This window comes from Tetrao urogallus, assembly GCF_951394365.1.
Source record: "Tetrao urogallus genome assembly, chromosome: 24".
NCBI lineage: Eukaryota > Metazoa > Chordata > Aves > Galliformes > Phasianidae > Tetrao > Tetrao urogallus.
Genome location: NC_136837.1, coordinates 5,202,018 through 5,221,268, shown reverse-complemented (window position 1 = coordinate 5,221,268; position 19,251 = coordinate 5,202,018). Strand labels below are relative to the sequence as shown.

The 19,251-nt window shown below is 58.3% G+C and overlaps 1 protein-coding gene across 2 annotated transcripts in view; it reads left to right on the top strand.

Annotated features, from left to right (window-relative positions):
* Positions 1 to 10,485: 10,485 nt before the first annotated feature.
* CACNA1S (calcium voltage-gated channel subunit alpha1 S) overlaps positions 10,486 to 19,251 on the top strand; it is a gene marked incomplete at its 5' end in the record, with an annotated part of 28,482 nt that continues 19,716 nt past the window's right edge. For both annotated transcript variants that reach the window (XM_079546543.1, XM_079546542.1), the window contains 6 exons: positions 10,486 to 10,646; positions 13,439 to 13,544; positions 16,781 to 16,920; positions 17,685 to 17,818; positions 18,356 to 18,508; positions 18,742 to 18,947. In XM_079546543.1, the coding sequence (XP_079402669.1) occupies positions 10,486 to 10,646; positions 13,439 to 13,544; positions 16,781 to 16,920; positions 17,685 to 17,818; positions 18,356 to 18,508; positions 18,742 to 18,947 (900 nt within the window). The remainder of the gene's footprint in view (positions 10,647 to 13,438; positions 13,545 to 16,780; positions 16,921 to 17,684; positions 17,819 to 18,355; positions 18,509 to 18,741; positions 18,948 to 19,251) is intronic.

Genomic DNA, 19,251 nt, shown 5'->3' with positions numbered 1-19,251 from the left:
TTCTGTAGGGTTTGCCCTGCTCTCACCCCCATTAATAACACGCAGCCAAGATCCTCTGCCACCACTCATGGGCTCCGTTTGCACCATCTGACCCTGCCCTGCGTCATCCCCAGCGCTTTCAGCCCTTATCCCAGGATGGAGCAGAAGAGTGCTGGCACAGCAGGATGAGCAGCCACGGGTCTGTTTTAAGACAGAATTAGGGAGATAGGAGCCCCGCAAAGGCAGCTGTGGCCGCTCAGGTCTTATATGGTGCCAGACAGGTGGGGAGGGGGATTGGGTTGGATGGGAAGAAGTGATGAAGGAGGGCTGGGAGAGCCCTCTGGAGAGGTTTCTGTGGCTCTGCCTTTTGGGGATCTTGGCAGAAGGACATGGGGACTGTACGGCCCACATCCTTCCTGATCTTGATGAGGCCCCTTTGCATGCAGAGAGGTGTTGAGCAGAAGGAAGACATAGGCACATCCAAATCTCTCCTAAAACTGAGGCTGCCGTGTCCCTTCTCACATCTCAAATGCCAGTGGGGTGAGGAGGAGGGCTGGAACCCCATATCCTTGTCCTTGCCCTGTCCCTGGTGTTGACCCCACAAAGCCAAAGGGGGTGATTGTGAAGGGTCCAGGGAGCGCAAAGGGTTTGGATGGTTCAGCTGAGTGCCAGAGTGGGGACAGCACAGGGGCAGCATGAGGATTGCGTGGGAATGGAACATGGATGGGATGGGATGGGATGGGATGGGATGGGATGGGATGGGATGGGATGGGATGGGATGGGATGGGGATAGGACAAGGACTGCGTGGGGGTGGCATGAGGATGGCACAGGACTCTGGCTCAGGGATGTGTGTGCAAGGACACCGAGCTGCCACTGCTCTGCTGTTAGGGCACACAGGGCCATTCCCTACGGCAGGACAGCCCCAGCAGGCTCAGAGCCTCTCTCAGTGTTTGCTCCTCAATGTGCCCAAAGAGTCACCAATGGGGACTGAGAGCCCTTGTGTGCCCTGCATCCCCGTGGGGATGGACGCAGCACTACCATTCACCCCGTTCCCATTTTCCTTTGAGCCCTTTGGGTACAGCATAACCCCACGGACACAGCAGGGAGGACAAAACCACGGAGCTGCTTCCCTGCCCTCCGCTCCGTGTCCGCTGCCCATTCCTCCCGGTGTCCCTCAGAGCCCCCACTCTCTGCCCATCAGGTTTTCCCGTCCACATCCATCACTCTGCTGCAGTCCTCGTGTTGGTGCATTTTCCCTATTCCCAGCCAAACCCGGCTGAATCTGCTCCTTTTCTGCCGCAGCGGTGGATGGGGCACAGCCCTCAGCTGCTGAAGGGGGGAGAGCGCGGAGCTCCCCGTGCTGCCTCATGTGAGCATCTCTCATCCCTGCACGAACGCGCTCACATTTAGGGCGTAATCACCGCGTGACTCAGCTGAGCGGACGCTGGCAGCTCCGTGCCCGTGTGCCCCCATTCCTCCCCAACCCCGTGGGCGGAGGGGCAGCTTCCAGGTGGGGTTTGGGGGACGTGGACTCACGCATCCCCCACTCAGCGCCTGGGGATGGTGATGCACGAGGGATGTGGGAGCATTCCCAGCGCGGGATGCGGCGGTCCAGCATTCCCCAGAGCATCCTAAAGAGGGGAGCAGGGGAGGGATGGGCGGCTGCGATCCTTCAATCTGGAGCAGCCCTGACCTGCTGACAAAGGCAGAGTTATTTTTAAAAAGCAGCCACTCAGCAAAACGCACCTCCGCCGTGTCCTGCAGCCGCTGCCCGCCGAGGGGATCAATCTGCGCCGGGAAAATGGGGATGGGAGTGCGGTCGCTGCCCCGCACGCTGTCACGCTCCCCCCTCCCGATGGCTTTTGGGGACTGCCAAAGCCTCGTGGCAGCACCGCAACTGCTTTCCTGCACTATTTATAGCCCGGGATGCGGCGGGGGGGCACAGCACTCAACACACAGCACCCAGCCCCCGGAGCATCGCCCGCTCCCGCAGCACTGCAGCCCGCTCAGCCTCGTGGCCCTTTTTGTTTAAATTTCTCAGATAATTTTTTTTTTCTTTCTTTCTTTCTTTCTTTCTTTTTTTTTTTTTCCCCCGCATTTCCAGGGCAACCGCCGGCCCCACGTGGAATGTGCCGGGCGAGAAGGCAGCCCCGCGCCTTGTTCCCGTTGCCTTCTAGTGGTCAGTGCTGCCCAGCTCCACGGGCAGGGAGCTCTGCCCGCTGCTGGGTGCTCCCACTTCGGAACCCCTCGGGTCTGAACCCCAAAGCTCTCGGGATGATTTCCTATCTGGGTTTTTTTTTGCTGCGATGGGGCACAGCTTGGCCCTCCCCAGGGCCCAGCGCTCTGCCTGGGAGCCCTCCTTCCCCTTTATTGCCTCGATGTGAATTAATACCCATTTCCTGAAGCTTTTATGGTTTCCTCCCAAATGGCTCTTACATCAGGGGGATATTGGGTTACAGCAAAGAGCCGGGGCTCTGCGCGATCCCAAACCCGTTGCACCCAGGGTCGGGCGGTGCACGTTACCCCTTTGGGACAGTGAGGAGCACCCAGGGCCCTCCCAAAGCTCTGCAGTGGGTTACCGAATGCACGGGGCATTGAGGCTGGGGGCGGCCAAGGGATTCAGGGGGGTTCCCTGGTTTTGGGGTGACTTCAGGGCTTTGCTCTCTGCTTTGCTTTGTGCCACGGGACCGGGCACACACACACCTCTCAGGCTGGTTACTGTAGAAACGAAATTAGCACAGGGAGGGAATGCAATCCCAGAGCTAATTAAGGTAATTACAGCTTCACACCAGCTGCTCACGAGGTCCAAGGACCTTCTGTAACTTGTGGAGGGGATCAGCCGCTGCTGGGGGAAGTCTTTAAAGCCTGGATTCTGCTGCGGTGCCACCCCTGGGCTCCCATGGACCACAGCACGTCAGTGCCAGCACTGGGGACAGGATGTGCCACACGGCACCAAGTGACACCGCACAGTCAGTGCCCCACGTGTGCTTCCTCCAGGTGTTCTGGCCCCATCACAGTAACAGAACCCAGGGTGGGTTTGGATTTGGGGTCCCAGCAGCAGTGGTACCCCGTTGGGACATCCATCTGGCACAAGCACTGGCAGCACAGGGATGAGAACTGGGGATGCACTGACCTGGGGTGGGGAGCTGCATCCCCCAGGGTGAGGCTGCAGGGAGGCAGCGGAATCTGGGGGTGTCAGGGATGCTGGGGGGGATACAGGGCTGCAAAACAACAGAGATCAGCCCCACGTGGGACCCAGCGGGCGGGGACAAGGCAGCAATGGGGTGGCTGTGGGGTCTGCAGCAGGGACACATCCCAGAGGAGGACAGGAGCGTCGCCACGTCCCCGCAGCATCTCATCACCCATGGAAATACCATTACCTAGCGGCTGCCTGCCCACAGAACATGATTTGGAGCCGATTCCCGACACCGTCCTGGGGCGGCAGCCAGGGGAACGTGGCCAAACATATTTGCTGCGGCCAGCACGGCCCCGCGGTGGGGCGGCGTGGGGCTGGGGGTGGCGGGGGGCCAGGAGCACTCGTGTCAGCAGGCGGTGATTCACCGCTTACCAGAATGCCGATATTTATCACCCGGCTCCGCCACGAGACGAGACGAGACGCTAAAATAACCGACCAAAAAAATGAATAAATAATAATAAATCTAACGCTACGGCTTGGGTGGCAGCATCTCCTCTGCAGATCCGAATGGGTTTCCTCATCTCCTCCTCCCCACCCCGTTCTCTCTGCGGCGGGTGGATTCGGATGGAAGAAAATAAACGCAGCCGCTCCCTCCCTTGCGTGTCCCCGATTGCCCCGCGCTCGGCAGCTCCAATGGGACGCGCCGGTAACGGAGCAGGGAGGGATGTGGGGCAGCGCACCAAAGGGCAGCAGGCGGAGACCCTCTGCTACCCCCTCCACCCCGTCCCCCTCCCCATAGCTGCTTGTCCCCTGGCGTCGCTGTGGCTTTGGATGATCTGGGGATGGATGCGGACGGATGAATGCGGCGCGGAGGGACAAATGCAATGCAGAGGGACAGATGCGGTGCGGAGGGCTGGGTGTGATACAGAGGAACGGGGCTGGCTGTGGTGCAAAGGGACGGACCCATCGCATGGGCTGGACCCGCTGCAGGGGCTGGAGCTGCTGCAAGGGGACGGCTCTGTTCAGGGCTGCACACGGTGGTGGCTTTGTCCCCCCCGCCGTCCCCACCCCTTCCTCACCGCCCCACCTCCCTCTGCTTCCCCACCCGGGGGCAGTGGCTCCGTCCTCACCTCCCCGTCCGCCCCTCCAGCGGCACAGCGGGGCGGGGGGCGCCCGGCCTTACCGCAGCGGCCGGGGGGACGCGGGGACAGCACGACCCCACCCCCACAGGCTTCTGATAACCTCCCCCTTCCCGCCAGCAGCGGCGCGCAGCGATATTTGCAGCCGCCTGCGGGGAACCTCCGCGGTCACCCCTCTCCCACCGCCCACCCTTTTGGGGGAGGAACCCCCCCATGCAGTCCCCACCCCCCCGCCGCCTTCAGCATCCATCCACGGGCGGGGACCCTCAGAATAGCACCTCCGGGGGGTGCAGCCCCGCAGCCGGGCGGGGGCTTTGCGGGGGCTGCGGCTGCTCCAGACGGGGAAGCGGCACTGTCTGCATCGCTAATGGAGCGGTCCGGCGGCTCCTCCCGTTCCGTGGGGGGGGGCGGGGGGTGCAGCACCACTGCGGGAGCTGCGGGAAACCCGAGCGAGGGCGGCCCTGCCCGGTGCGGCCCCGCGTGTGCGTGCAGCTCCCCTCCACCCCCCCACCTTGCACGTGGTGGTGCAGGGAGGGGTGCGTGCGTGATGGGATGCGGGTGGAGGTGGTACCGGGAGCTGCGCCGCAGATGCAGATGGGGAGAATCATTCGCGGGGATGAATTTAGCGGGAGGGGAAGTGCCCCCATTTTGGCCACCATGGATGGGGTACAGGGGGCGATGGCCCTGCTGGGAGGGGAGGGGGGGGGTCCTCTGCCACCCCACACCCCGCGCGCAGTGCTGCTCTGCAGCATTACCCAGCACAGCCCCACACCGCAGACCAACTCCGACGCCCCCACCCCAGCGCGGGGCGGTGGTGCCGAGCGAAGCCCCCACGCTCCAGGCAGCCTCCCAGTTTCCTCTCTCTGTCCCCTCTGGGGATCCAGCTGGCAGGACGGCACCTATACATATACAGAAGGAGCTCATTTCCACGGCGGTTTATTCAGGAGCGCATTCCGCAGCCACCCGGCAGAGGCTCCGTGCCCGGGGACACGGTGTGGCTGTGCCTCAGTTTCCCCATCTGCACATCGTGGCGTTTTGGGAACAGCTTTCCCCGTGTTTTTAAGATCTATTCCTGGAAAGCTCTGGGTGTCATTATCAAGACTATTTTTAGCGTGGTAAATGGGTTATTAATGTGATTATTTGCAGCGTGGCAATGAGGAATTGCCCCTGGGAGGGGGTGACAGCAGCTGTGCCCGGGGATGGCCCCAGTCCACCCCATCCCATGGGAACCCACCCCAAAACGTCAGTGGGGTCCTGCTGGGGTTGGGGGTTCACGGTGCCAGCTCTTGTTTCGATCATGATGACGAGCTGAGTCACAGCTGGGGTGCTGCTAATTAAATGTACTTCTTAATTAACAAGATCACAGAGAAGGGCCTGCCAGCCCAGCTTGGCTTTCCATCACGGCTGACAGAGGCAGCTGAGGCCGTGCCTGGGGTGTGATGAGAATCACAGTGCTCAGCACTGCCCCTGGACCCCCAGAAACCGTCACCATGAGGACAAGGAGGGGCAGCACGCGGCCATGGGATGCAGTGAGAGTGCTGGGGTTCAGCATAGGACCTCTCCATGCAGTGCTGTGACCCCGTGCTACGCTTTGATCCCACGTGGAGCTCAGCTTCCATTGCACTGGGGGTCTCCCCGTGAGAAATGTGGGTCTGAGCAGCTCTGCAGGGCTGTTCCCCTCCTTTGGCATTCTGCATTCTGCTCATGTCCTGTGTGAGAGCAGCGGCACTGAGTCACGTTCCAGTGACTCACGGCTGCCCCAGCCTCCCCGGGAGCAGCACATTGCAGAGATTCCTGGATGGAGGCAGGAAAATAAAATTAAATAATAACAACCTCCCCCCCCTCCTCCCCCGTTCCCCAACACACGCGCAAACAGTGAATTCCTGCGCCAATGGGAAACACCTCCTGCATCTTCGCCAGACGCCGCAGTGTACGACCTGGTTCCATTGCATGAGACGCCCTTTGCTGGAGGCCATGGAAAGGAGGCAGAAACTGCATCCTCCCAAAGCTCCCCTGAGCCTGGGGAGAGCCTGCAGCACGCAGTGCAATGCAAAAGGGGTGCAGTGCAATGCAGAGGGAGTGCAGTGCGGTGTGAGGGGGGTGCAGCGGGGTGGGTGCTGGGGAGCCCTCAGCTTTGCATTGCTCCCTGAGAGGGATTTGTGGGGTGCAATTACTAGAGGCTCCAATCTTTTTGCCGTGCTTCAGAAAGGGCTTTATTGGAATGCTCACAGAGCAGCACCAAGCACAGGGTTGCAGATCCATAGGGCAGGTGTGGAGCAGCAGCTCAGCTCCACGCAGTGTGGATTCCCCGGATCTGCTCCAGCAGGAATGTACCTGTGAGCCCAGCAGCTATAGAGCAAGCCCCTCTAGAGCCCAGCTTTTATGTATCCCAACCCAAACCAGCACAGATGCTGCCCTAGTGATGCAGTCTGCTAAAGACCTCACAAAGCAAAAAAAAAAAAAAAAAACCCACCAAAAAAGCCCAACAACCCATTTTGCACAGCAGAGTGCAGCATCTGCAATTACAAAGCAAGAAAATATCCCCAGCAGAGTAGCAACTATAGAGAGGGAGTGCCTATGGAGAGGAGAAACCCTATGAAGCCTGTCCCTTTCCAGCCCCCACCCCACAAAGCAGGCTCCCAGCGATGTCTGTGTGATGCTGGGGCAGCACTGGGGAGGTGACAGCAGCCACACACCTTCCTGCATCCCCGTGGGCCCAGGGATAGGGGGTTGGGGTGTGGGATTTGGGATCGGGGACCCTGGCTGGGGTTCAGGGCAAGTGCAGGGTGCTGCAGCCCCTGCAGGGATGCTGCTACCCATAATGATCCCCCTTTGCCACAGTTTTGGGTTTTCTCAGTGATGGGTGGCCCAGCCCCCCGTGCGGCAGCCACATGCGGGTTTCACAACGTATTTTGGTCAGTGTTTACAAGAAAAGGCTGCGGCGAGGGCTGTGGCTGGGGATTCCAGTAAATGGCCCCTGGCCTTCCTCATTCTCAAGAATAGGAAACTGCGTGACTTCTGCTCGGCGTTTTGTTGCGCTGCTCCTGTGAGGGGCCAAGAGGAGCACAGAAAGTGCCATAATCCACAGCGCTTTGCCCTGTGTGCAAGGCTCTCTTCCCTCTGGGAAAACACATCGGGGGACCGCAGCGCTGGGTCCCACAGTGCCTGTATGGGGGATGCTCACGGCCCACAGCGTCCAGGGGATGCTCCATGCTCCCATAGGCAGCAGGGTGGGCAGGATTGGCAAAAATAGCACCGGGCGCCCTCTGCCCCAGCAGCTCAGTAAACAGGAAATCTATTCTTAGCCCCATTCATGAGCCGTGTGCCGGTGGCAGCTCCCCGCTCCAGGCTTGTTTTGTTCCGCGCCGGCACGCGGTGACGCCAGGGCGGAAGGCGGCCACGCCACGATCTGACCCGAGGGCTCCGACCCGAGGGCTTCCCCTCGGCTCTGCATCCCTGAGCCGCCCCAGCCCCTCCGTCTGTGGGGTTTCCAGGGGCCGGAGGGGTGGGTGAGGATTTGGGAAGCGCTGTGCTGTGTCCCAGCCATCAGTGGGCACGGCGGGACGGGCTGAGTTGGGTGACCTTAAAGGCCTTTTCGGACCATAATGATTTGATAATCCTATGAACGGGCGTATGGGGATGGGCTGCTGGTTGAGGTCTTTTCCAGCCTCCCCGATCCTATGAGTGGGCATGGTGGGGTTGGGTTGCGACCGGACTCGACCTCAAAGGTCTTTTCCAATCTTAACAATTCTCTGATTCTGTGGTGGCTCTGTGACTCTGCCGGCCTCACGCTGGGTGGCACCGTGGGTCCAAGCTCCTCTCACTGCTCCCCAGCGGCACAAATTGCTCCGGAGGAGGTGAAGCCATCGGCTGAGCTCGGCCCTTGCCGGTTTCCCACGGCCCCCAAAGTCCGCAGAGCGGCGATGCCAGCGCCCGCACGGGGCTGCGCGCGGACCCGGCCCCGACCCGGAGCGCCGCTCCCCAGGAGCCGGCAGCGGAGCGGGGCGGGGCAGGGGTCGCGGTGCACGGAGCGCCGGGGACGCGCAGGAGAGCGGATCGCAGCTGCCGGGCGCGGAGCACCGCTGGGGCGCTGCTGCCCTCGGGCGGCCGCTGTCAGCACTGCGGGGCCGCCGCCCCCTGCAGGAGTCACCGCCCTCCCCCGCCCTCTCGCAGTGGTTCCGCCCTCGCTCCCCCCACCTCACGTAATGGCCCCGCCCGCTCCCCCCCGCCTCTCCCACGAATGGTCTCGCCCACCCCTCCGCGTGGCGCCGCCCGACGTGATGACGCACGACGCACGGCGCGTGCTGGCGCGGCGGTGTCATGGCGGCCGGCGCGGCGGGCGTGCGGTCTGCGCGAGGGAGGGTCCTGTCGTGGGAGGGAGTGCTGCGGACGGAAGGCCCCAGGAGGCGTCTGTGCTGAGGCGGCTTTAACCGGCGGTGCCCGAGGGTTGAAGTTTCCTGTGGAGGCCTCTTGGATGGGGTTGTGGGGCCGGGCGGCGCCGGCGCTGCGCTGCTGCGGCCTCACCTGGCTGTAAGAAGGGAGAAAGTTATCGGAGAGCGTCCGAAGGAGGGCAGCGGGGAGAGGGAAAAGAAGAAAGGGCGACACGAGGAGGGGCGGCTGAGGGCCCTCGATTTGGTTGGCGGAGGGGCGGCGCTCATCTCTGCTCTCTGTGGCACAGGAATGGCACGGAGCTGGGCCGGGGGTCCGGCCGTGCTCGGCCCCGGGGGCGGTGGGCTCAGCCCCGGACTGCCGGAGCTCAGGGAGCATCGGGACGCTGCTCTCAGCCGTAGGGTTTGGGTGGTGTCGGGGGTTGGACCCGGGGATCCCTGTGGTTCCCTACCAGCTCGGGATGTTCTGTGGTTCTTGGAGGTCCCGTGCTGCTGGTGTCCGTTACTGCCTGCCCTCTGCTGTGTCGCCGCTAGGTGGGCCCCGAGTCCTTGCTGCTCTGCAGGAGGCAGTAGCAGAAGTTGAGCTCTAGTTTCCACAAAGGAATGGGGGAAGAACGAGGACTAAATGAGATGAGAGATCCTCCCGGTGCCCAGCAGAGCCAGCTCCACAGCGGGTTAAGTGAACCGTGCAAAGTGAAGGCAAGGAAACTTTGGGCAGCGCCATGCAGTGGGCAGATGAGCTCGCTGTGGTGCGGGGTGTTGGCTGGGATGTGTCTGTGTTGGACCATAACATTTCAGGAGGATGGGAGTGCGGTTAGTGTGACTGTTGAGTGCTCCAGCAAAACCGCTTCCTTGTGCCCTGGTTTCCCCTGCTGCAGAGAGGTGCTGACAGCCCACCTCTGCCTGCTGCAATTCCTGTGTCTTTCGTTCACCGCCTGGAATGGCAAACCAGAGCATGTTTTGGACTCACTAGAGTCTGAGGTTGGGGTCCAATCCCTGCCTGCATCAGTGCAATGTGCTCAGCCCCAGAGACCCTGCAGCTACAGGATGAGGGCTGAGCTGAGCAGAGCACACCAAACGAAGCTGAGATCCTACAAAGGGAGGAGTGTAATGGTGTGGGCCATGTGTAGAGATTACAGCAGTGGGTTGTGAGATTCTGTAATGCACAAGGGTACGGAGGCATTATTTCCCTTTTATTACAGGTTACCACAAACCACCGCTAGCAAATAAATATAATAAATACAATTTTTAAAAGGCGGATGTATCTGGATAGCAACTTCTTATAGCTATCACCAGGAAGTGTGTGTGTGCATATATGTGTAGATAGCTCACCTTTGCAGCTACACCCATCAAGGGGCCTCAAGAATATTTGGGAAAGTGCCCTACTGGCTGGAGTCCTGTTGTCCATTTCACCCCCAAAATGTGATTTAACTGCGTGTGTTCCCCTGGTTGCCTGGCTTTCCTTGCTGGCTGGGGCACTGGGGAAAGAGGTGACAACGGACAAAAGCACTTTTCATTTGGAGAAGATGAGCCTGGTGCCAGGCAGCCGTCCCCACCCCCAGCCCACTCAGTGGCATGCGAAGCACTCACCCGCCTCGCAATGCGCCGGGTAAGGAAGCAACAGCTGCTGGGGTCCTTTTGCTGCCTCAGGAGCTGCGACAGCACCCGGGAGCCAGGGATCTAAATTTAAATCTCTGCTTTGTGTGCTGTGCATGCGAACGCAGCCTCCAGCCCCCAGAGTCCGGCTCCTCAGAGAGGGGGATCTGGAGGAGCTCTGGCTGGCTGGGGCTGGGGGCTCAGCCGTGGGGTGAGAGGAGGAGAAACAGCGTGGGGAGAACCACCATGGAGCCTGCGTCCCACCAGGATGATGCAAAGAAGAGGCAACAGAAGGAGAAGTCCAAGAAACCGGTGCCACCAGTAGCCCCTCGGCCACCCAGGGCTCTGTTCTGCTTAACCCTACAGAACCCACTGCGGAAGGCATGCATCAGCATCGTGGAGTGGAAGTATCCTTCAGGTGGGGGGTGCTGGGGATCAGGACCCTCGATCTGCAGGAGGAGAGCTCACAGCACGCTGCTGCGGTGCCGTGCTTGGGCTTTGTGCTTGGCTGTTCCACTGAGCCAGGGGGGGAGCAGGAAAAGCAATTGGGGACACCTGGAGGATGTGTAAAGGGCAATGGTTGTGCCAGTTGGGGTCAGATGAGCTTGTGTGGGAAGATGGAACTGTGAAGCCATGGGGATCTTTTATGTGGTGGTGTAGGAGCAACTGGGGTGGCAAGGGGCTGCTGGGTGTGAATGTGTTTTGTGCCTGTAGGAGCTGTGCTGAGAGAACCAGGAGAGCCTGCCGGGATGGGAGAGGTGTGGTGGGGATGGGGCCAGGCGGAGCAGCAGAGCCAGCCTGGGAAGCAGCAGCTGAAGATGGAGCTGGAGACTGCAATGAGAGGGGCTTGGGGTTGGGCAGTGAAACCATGGTGGCATCTATTCAGCCTTTCTGACACCCTAGGCTGAGAGTAATGATACTGCCTGCTCTCCAGCTGCCTGGAAAAGATCCTGTGCCATGTCAGTGCCTCAGCTTTGTGGCTCTGACAGCAGACGCTGCAGAGCAGAGATGAGCCCCAGTAATGGGAATGTGTGCAGTGATACCAGACCCATACACTAGGTATCCCCACAGAAGATGGTCGCAGCTAATCCCTACTTGGCAGCTCTCCTGGCCTGACATCCCTAACTGTCCCATGAGGGCTCGTACATCCTGACCCTGAAATGAGGGCAGTCAGGTTCAAGGGGGTATAAATACAGCCGGGTGATGCCACTGAAATCCAGTGCCCAGAATTCTTTGTACTGCCCAGGTCAGAAACACCTTCCTCTCCCTCAACACTCCTTTCCTGATGCATTGATGTGAGAGAGGTCCTCTGTGATCTGCACGCTCTGGCCTGTGCTGACTCAGGACAAGGGATGTGTTTGGGTGTGCTGGAAGACAGGGTCTGTTTCCAACTCTTCCCCTGCTGCTCGGCTGCATGCACAAGTGTCCTCCACACTCATTGCCCATTTGAGAGAAACACAGCTCAGGGAAGGATGTGCTGGTGGGGCATCCCAGAAGCAGAAAAGGAGAATTCTCCGATTTGGGCTCTGCTGTCCTTAATGGTCAGAGAGTCCCTTTGCAGCATGGGAACAAGAGATCAAAATCCACTTCCAGCACTGCGCTGCCTGGCTAAAGTGGCAGGACCTGGGCAGTGATTCCTGTTCTGCTTACGCAGCTCTCACCGAAAAGTCACACATCTCCCTCACCCTCCATCCCTGCACCCACACAAAGGCTGTGATGAATGGTGGCAGGGTGGGCTGCTCCTTTCACCCCCTTTGAGCAGGCACCCAGGTGTTGCTCACCCTACGGTGCCGAACCAGACAGTGGCGTGACCGCTGCAGCCCTGTGCTGCGTAATTATCTGGGAATGGAGATAATTAGTTGATTAACCATAGGGTAGGGAAATGCTAGTATGGCTTCAGGGCTGCTGTACTGGGATGCTGAATTTCAAGGGCTGAGCTGCAGGTGCTCGCAGGAGGCTCTGCCCAGGGCGGGATGGGACTGCGGGGGATTTGCAGTTGGCAGTGTAGTTATGGGTAGGGATGGGGATGGCAGATCTCAAAACAGCTCAGAAGTGGGCACTGGCTGTGGTTGTAACTGCGGGTTGGAGAGGAGGAGGAGCCACGTGAAGGTGGAGCAGCACTTTCATTTCCTCCACCTGCACTTTGCTCCAGTGCTGCTGATGAGCGCAGGAAAGGCAAACGAATTGGAGAACTGGGAAGCACTCAGCAGTGAACTGGAACCAAAAACTTTTACATGTTTTGTGCCATGCTGTACCTAGAGCTGGCAGCCATAAGGTCACCAGGTGCACAGAGAAGACTCCTTTGCTTTTAGGCATGGGCACAGCTGGAGCACAAGCCTGTGTGGCCTGGATGCGACCGGCAAAGGACAGTGAAAGAGCATGGCTGGCTACTGTTCTTCCAGGGTGGCGTGGGGTGGTGGGTTTCAGCTGTGCTAAAAGGAGAGGCTGTGGTCCATGGGGTGGGAGCCTTGTCATGGCCAAGGTCCTGTGGGAGCGTGAGCCCTTTTGGGACTGCTGGAATGTGACAGCTGAAGCTTGACCTTGAGGTTTCAATGGCACAGCAGAGCAGTGACAGCAGTAGGAGTGACCAAGTGGCTGTCCCTGGGCCTTGGAGGTAAACAACAGCCCACCCCCTTCGTTCAGAGGTGCCCCAGGGCCCAGATGACCCAATTCTCTGTTCCATGGAGGGAGAGAGACTCTGGCACTCAGCAGAACAGCCATGAGTGCGCTGCTGTGTGGGCTGGGGGACGCTGAGGTGTGAGCCATGTGTCTGCTGGCTCAGCTGCCAGCCTGGGGTGGCACAGTGCACCTGAGGTCTGCTGTTCTGCAGCATCTCCCTCCTGGCAGCTGAGCACCGCAACCGCAGCCAGGGCCACCATGCTCTGGAGTGCAGTGCTCTGTGATCTCTGTTATGGGAGAGGACCTTGAGCCTTCAGAGTGGCTCGCTGAAGGATGAGTAGGGGGAACTCCCAGGTTTCCAAGTCCTCAGCTGCGGCCTTTCACTCTGTGCTTTGTCCCCTTACGTCCTGTGCGGGTGCTGCCCCTCTCCAGGTCCTGTGTCTAACCCTGCTTCAATTCCCTCTCCAGAGACCCAGGAATGGGCAGAGGGAGGCTGTTTCCCTGTGCTTCCTCCACACACACCCCAGCAAGGCAGGGACTGCTTTCCCATCTCTCTCTCTGCTCCTTAACGCTGTTTCAGACCTTTCGAGATCATCATCCTCCTGACCATCTTCGCCAACTGCGTTGCCCTGGCCATCTACCTGCCCATGCCGGAGGATGACACCAACGTGGCCAACTCCAGCCTGGTGAGATTCAGCCCTCCTGCCGCCCTCCTCTCTGTAAAGCTGCGGTCAGCCTTCACTGCTCCATGGAGCTCATCCTCAACGTGCCTGGGTGCCAGGTGATGGCATCTGCGGGGCTGCTGCCCTGCGTGGTGGCACCACGTGTCAGTGCAGCGAGAGGCCACGAATCAGAGAGACACCGCTGCAGAATGGGTCTGGAGAGTGGCTGGAAAGAACTGTAGGTTGAGGGCAAAGGCAGCTGGGTGGTGTGAGAAGTACAGGGGAAGGAAGGGTATCTCTCTTCCTTTTTTTTTTTCTAATCTCAATGCTTCCAAAAGGAAACTTCCTGTTCCAGAAAGGCTGAAATGCTTTGTTTTAGCACATTTGGGACTGAATTGCCTGGCCATTCATTTCTAAGCTGAATTTTAATTCTGGGACATTTTTTTAAAGAGGAAAAAATAAACCACCCAAACCTCTGTTAAGGAGAGATCACTTCTTCCCAGTCCATTATGCCGTTGTTTCCAGTCCCTCCATCTTGCCTGGAATAAGATGTTTTGGTGTGATCCAAATCAATAGCTTTCATTATTTTTAGTTCACTGTCCCTTTCCCCCTCTTAGATGCCGACTGTAGTTCAATCCGTATTGATTTCTATTGTGAGTCTGAGTTTGGGCACTGAATCAAAGCATCCAAATATGTTGTTTATACCAAAATGTTCTCTTTGCTAATTTCAGGACTCCCCAGTGCTGGGGTGGATGTTGTGTGCAGGCAGTGCTGGCGACTTGTGGCTTAAAAGCACCTCTCTGTATTCTCTCTGTCCCTTACAGAAAAATCTTAAAGCGGTCCAAAAATTTGAGATCTGGAATAGCAAGAAAGGATTTTATTTGAGCAGGTTTCTTCCCTGGCCATGGGAATGTGACAGGGTTTGAAAGGTGCAGAGAGGTCTGTACCAAGAGATGGGGATGGCAGTGACAGGGGAGAAGCAAGAGGTAGGGGTGGCAGCAGTGGATGGGATTTGGCTGAGACCAGGATGCAGGTGGGTGCAGAGCCGTGGGACGCGTGGCAGGGCCCTCACCGAGCTAACTGCATGAAGGGATTTCATCTGCTTGTATTTATTACAAATCATTTTTTTTAATACTCTGCCCAATTTTATTTTTCTCAGCCCGTTGCCATATCAACAGCCCCGGGTATCAGCAGCCTGGCAGCCCCGCTCTGCACGTTTCTTTGTCTTCACATTCTGGTGCCTTCGAATGAGCAATCCCTGCTGTGAGCAGAGCCAGATGCCCATTGCCGCGGGTGATGCTGTGCTCTGCGCAGGGCTGCAGACAGAGCAGCAAAGCCTCGTTGGAGGCATTCCTTCCAGCAGCAGCGAGATGCTGCAGTGGCTGGGGGCTGCAGGGAAAGAGGCGGCTTGTTGTGGAGGGTCCTGTGTGGCCTCAGGGTCTGGGAGCTGATGTTGCTCTGCAGGCTGGAATTGTGTCGTGTTGCATTGCGTCGGTGTGGTGCGCAGTGTTATTCCTGCTGCTGGGTCTCATTCAGAGCCTGCAGGTCAGGTTACTCCATGTCGCCTAACATTGTTGAAGCATGTCTGTGCAGCCCAGCAGGCTATGAAGATCTGCAGCTTTTTATAGTACTTTTTAAAGGCTGGGCTTGTGCACCCAGCCCCAGGGCAATGCCAGAACAGGTATCAACCCTGCCAGAACAAAACGTCCCCTGGCTGCTTTCTGCTGCTATCCAGTGGCAGCAATAAGTCTGTCCTGGCTCAAGACATGGCTTTGTGGCCTCGTGAGTTTCCTGCTCAACATGTCCTGCAGCTACACCCATAATGCGGGGAATCCAGGAGGTTTGCTGTGATCTGCCTGAGTGAGAGGCTGTCCCACCTCAGCTCAGTGACACACTGACAGTCAGGACATGCTTTTCCTCTGCTGACATTAGCATCTGTCTACAGATTACAGCTAGACAAGGAAGGGGAAACCAGACCGGCAGCCGTAGGACAGGTTATGGGGGGGATCTCTCCAACCAGCACTGATGGAACCCTGCATAGCACCTAATGACCGTGCTGTGAGCTTTCCTACTTCCTACAGAGGTGATACCAGCAGGACAGGTCAGGATGATCCAGCTCTGTGTATGTGATTGGGTCTGCAAAGCACATCACAGAGCTGGAGCTGTACGGATGCTTGCAGCCTCCAAGGATGGAGTAACTCAGGTAGCAGGGGCTGCCTGCTGTCTCTCTCTTGGCCCAGGAGTTCACTTTTGGACGGCTGGGTGCTGATTCTGGGACCAGCCTGGGCCTTGACAGCTGCTGATCTGAAACGTGTGTGGTAGCTGTGTCTGTGTGTCTGGGATTGCAAGGATGGGCTGTGGGGGATCCGTCACTGATAAACGGGGAATGCAAGCATTGAATCTGCTCAGCTGAACGCTTGCAGTGCAGCCCTGATAAGACCCGTAAGTGCAGTGCTGAGGTCTCTGTTCTCTCCACTGCTTCTCTCAGACCTAGCGAGGTCTGGTGCTGTAGGATGGCAGTCACGCAGGGACACTTGGCATGCCCACTGCTTGTGGATGTGGCAACTGAGCAGGCACCGCGTCTGAGCCTTGGCCGTGGTTGCTGGTAAATGGGCAGTGCTTTCTATTTGTCAAGGCAATGGCCCTGGGGGGGATGCAGAGCCATGGTGTGCTGCTTCCCTCTGCCCTCTGGGTGCCATTCCTGGTGCAGAGCCCAGGGCTGCTCCGTGCCCTCCATGGGGTGCACAGCGAGGAGAGGGGCTGTGGAAAACCAGAAATATAAATATCCCAGTTCATTCGACTGCTTCAGAGGCATTTTAATCCTGGCCTGGAAAGAGCCATCAGCATGGCTGGCTGCAATGGCGGTGACAGGCAGAGCCAGGTGGGCACCCAGCTCTTGGCCGTGCTCCCGTGGAGGCCAAGCTATTCCGGGCCCGGTGGCTGTGCGGGGTGCCAGGATTCAGCTGGCAGCGGGCACAGCTCTGCATGGTGAAGCTCCAGCAGCTCAATCTGCCATACTGGGGTCTGGTGTTAGGCGGAGGGCCTTGAGACCTGGGAGGCACCGGGGAGCCACGGCACAGCCAGCTCGTGTCATGGCGGCTGTGGGATGGCAGCAGGACGGCCCCCGGGGCCTCAGCGGGAGAGGCTGTGGGAGGAGAGCCGTGGGGCAGTGGTGACAGCGATGCTGCAGCCGTGTGGTGTGAGGCTGAGGCTGGTGGCACTGCTCTAACAGGGTGCGTTCTGCTGCTTGCAATCCCCAGGAGAAGTTCGAATATGCCTTCCTGATCTTCTTTGCCATCGAGGCCATGCTCAAGATAATAGCTTACGGGTTTCTGTTCCATACGGACGCCTATCTCCGAAATGGCTGGAATGTGCTCGACTTCTCCATCGTGTCCCTGGGGTAATGAAGGGGGAAAGCTGCTGGCGCTCTGGTTGCATGGTCCATAGCCTGTCAACCACACTCCTTTTTTTTCTGCTGACTGCAGTGGGTTTTAGGACAAGATCATGGAATCACTAAGATTGGAAAAGACCTCTGAGATGCCTGAGCTCAACCCCAATCCATCCCCACCGTGCCCACTGACCATGTCTCCCAGAGCCACATCTCCACATTTCCTGAACATCTCCAGGGACGGTGACTCCACCACCTCCCTGAGCAGCCTGTGCCAATGCTGACCACTCTTTTGGAGAAAAAATTGTTCCTAATATCCAACCTGACCCTCCGCTGGTGCAGTGCGAGGCCATCACCTCTCGTTCTGTCACTGTTACCTGGGAGCAGAGACCAATCCATGTTGCTCCAAACTCCTTTCAGATAGATGTAGAGAGCAATAACATTTGTCCTGATCTCAGCTCATTGCCTTCTCCCAAGGGCCCCATTTTCTTGCCCTGGAACCCTCTGTAACTCCCGTTTCTTCTTCCCTGTCCTCCCAGTTCCTGTCAGATCTGCTTGCCCTGGGTAGCAGGAGGGCACAGTGTTTTCCAGTGTTTGGCACAGGGAATGGGCCCACTAGGGATAGGACGGGAGGGCGCCTGGGTGCTCGGCAGAGCTGCTTGCACCAGCTGCTCCAGCAGAGATTCCTGGTCTCCATCCTCATGCGCTTCTCTTCCTCCTCGTTCTTCGTTCCTTCTTCCCTTTCCCCTCCCTGCACTGTGCCCTGGCTCTTTCAGGCTTGTCACCATGACCCTGGAGCAGATCAATGCAAAGGAGGGAGGATCTCTGGGAGGGAAAGGTGGCTTTGATGTGAAGGCCCTGCGAGCATTTCGTGTGCTGAGACCTCTGCGCCTGGTGTCTGGAGTGCCAAGTGAGTGCTGGGCCCTTGTTAACAGGAGGGGCTGTGGGGTTTTGGCCATAGGACAGGTTCCGTTTGCTGCTGGTCCACACCCAGCCACAATATGGATGTAGAAGAGCTGCAGAGTGTCACATCTCCCTGCTGCTTGAATTTGTCAGTGCTGGGATCTGCAGGTCAGCATGCACATAACTCCCACCGTGGCTTGGTGTCAGCACCTTTGGGTGGTTGGTGCATTCAGGGTCTCACTTTAGTTTCTCTTGGCAGAGCTCTCATTTTCCTGTAGCTTATGTAGATACAGCCGTGAAGAGAACAACAAAACAGATGGATGGGCATGAAATAGTCTCCAGCACTGCCTGGAGAATGGCTCTGCTGGGGTGTTCCAGCTGCCTGCATTGCGGGTGGAAAGCAGCAAGAAATTGCTGCAGAGATTTCAGTTCATGTTGGGACTTTCCTTGGTGTGGGGCATTTCAGAGGGGCTGTCAGGAACACAGGGTGCACCCAAAGCTGTTTGAGATGTGGCTGAGACCCTCTCCTTTCTCCCTGGTGCAGGTCTGCAGGTTGTCCTGAACTCCATTATCAAAGCCATGGTGCCTCTGCTGCACATCGCGCTGCTCGTCCTCTTCATGATCATCATCTATGCCATTGTGGGGCAAGAGCTCTTCAAGGGCAAGATGCACAAGACCTGCTACTACCTCGGGACAGGTGGGGCTGTGGCAGGGATTGAGAAGTCAGAGATACCTCTGTGTGCTTTTGGGACCACAGAGCCTCTGTGGTAGCAGAAAGCCTGGGAGTGTGGTGTGGCAGGCTGGAAAGGCACGTGGTACAGGACGTGGATGGGGTGAGGAAGTGGTGAAAGCCTCTGCAGGAGATCGGGGGGTGCTGGGAACTGCTCATCTTGCCCAACCTGCCACTTATGTTACGGCTTTTCCCCGCAGATGTGATTGCCACAGTAGGGTCAGAGAAGCCAGCCCCCTGCACAATCTCTGGCCATGGGCGTCACTGCTCCATCAATGGCACCGAGTGCCGAGGTGGCTGGCCGGGACCCAACAACGGCATCACTCACTTTGATAACTTTGGCTTTGCCATGCTGACTGTCTACCAGTGCATCACCATGGAGGGCTGGACCGAAGTGCTCTACTGGGTGAGCTTCAGTGGCCTGGGCTGGGTGCCCAGCTCGGTGCTGGTGAATGCTAGTTCTGCCTGGCAGGACGCAGGATGCAGGAGGTTAGATCAGCCCCCCACCAAAAGATGCCCTTCCCCAGCAATCTTCATACTGTGGTGCACATCCCATCATGCGCCACGCATGTCCACGTGTCACTATCCAAGAAGCCTTTGCTCTCCATATAGACAGACAGCAGAGAGCTCTATCTCCCACCTTTGGGAAAGGGTATAGACCATTCAGTGTTTCTCCAGCGAAAAAATGTGTTGTTCAGTCTTTGGGAGAC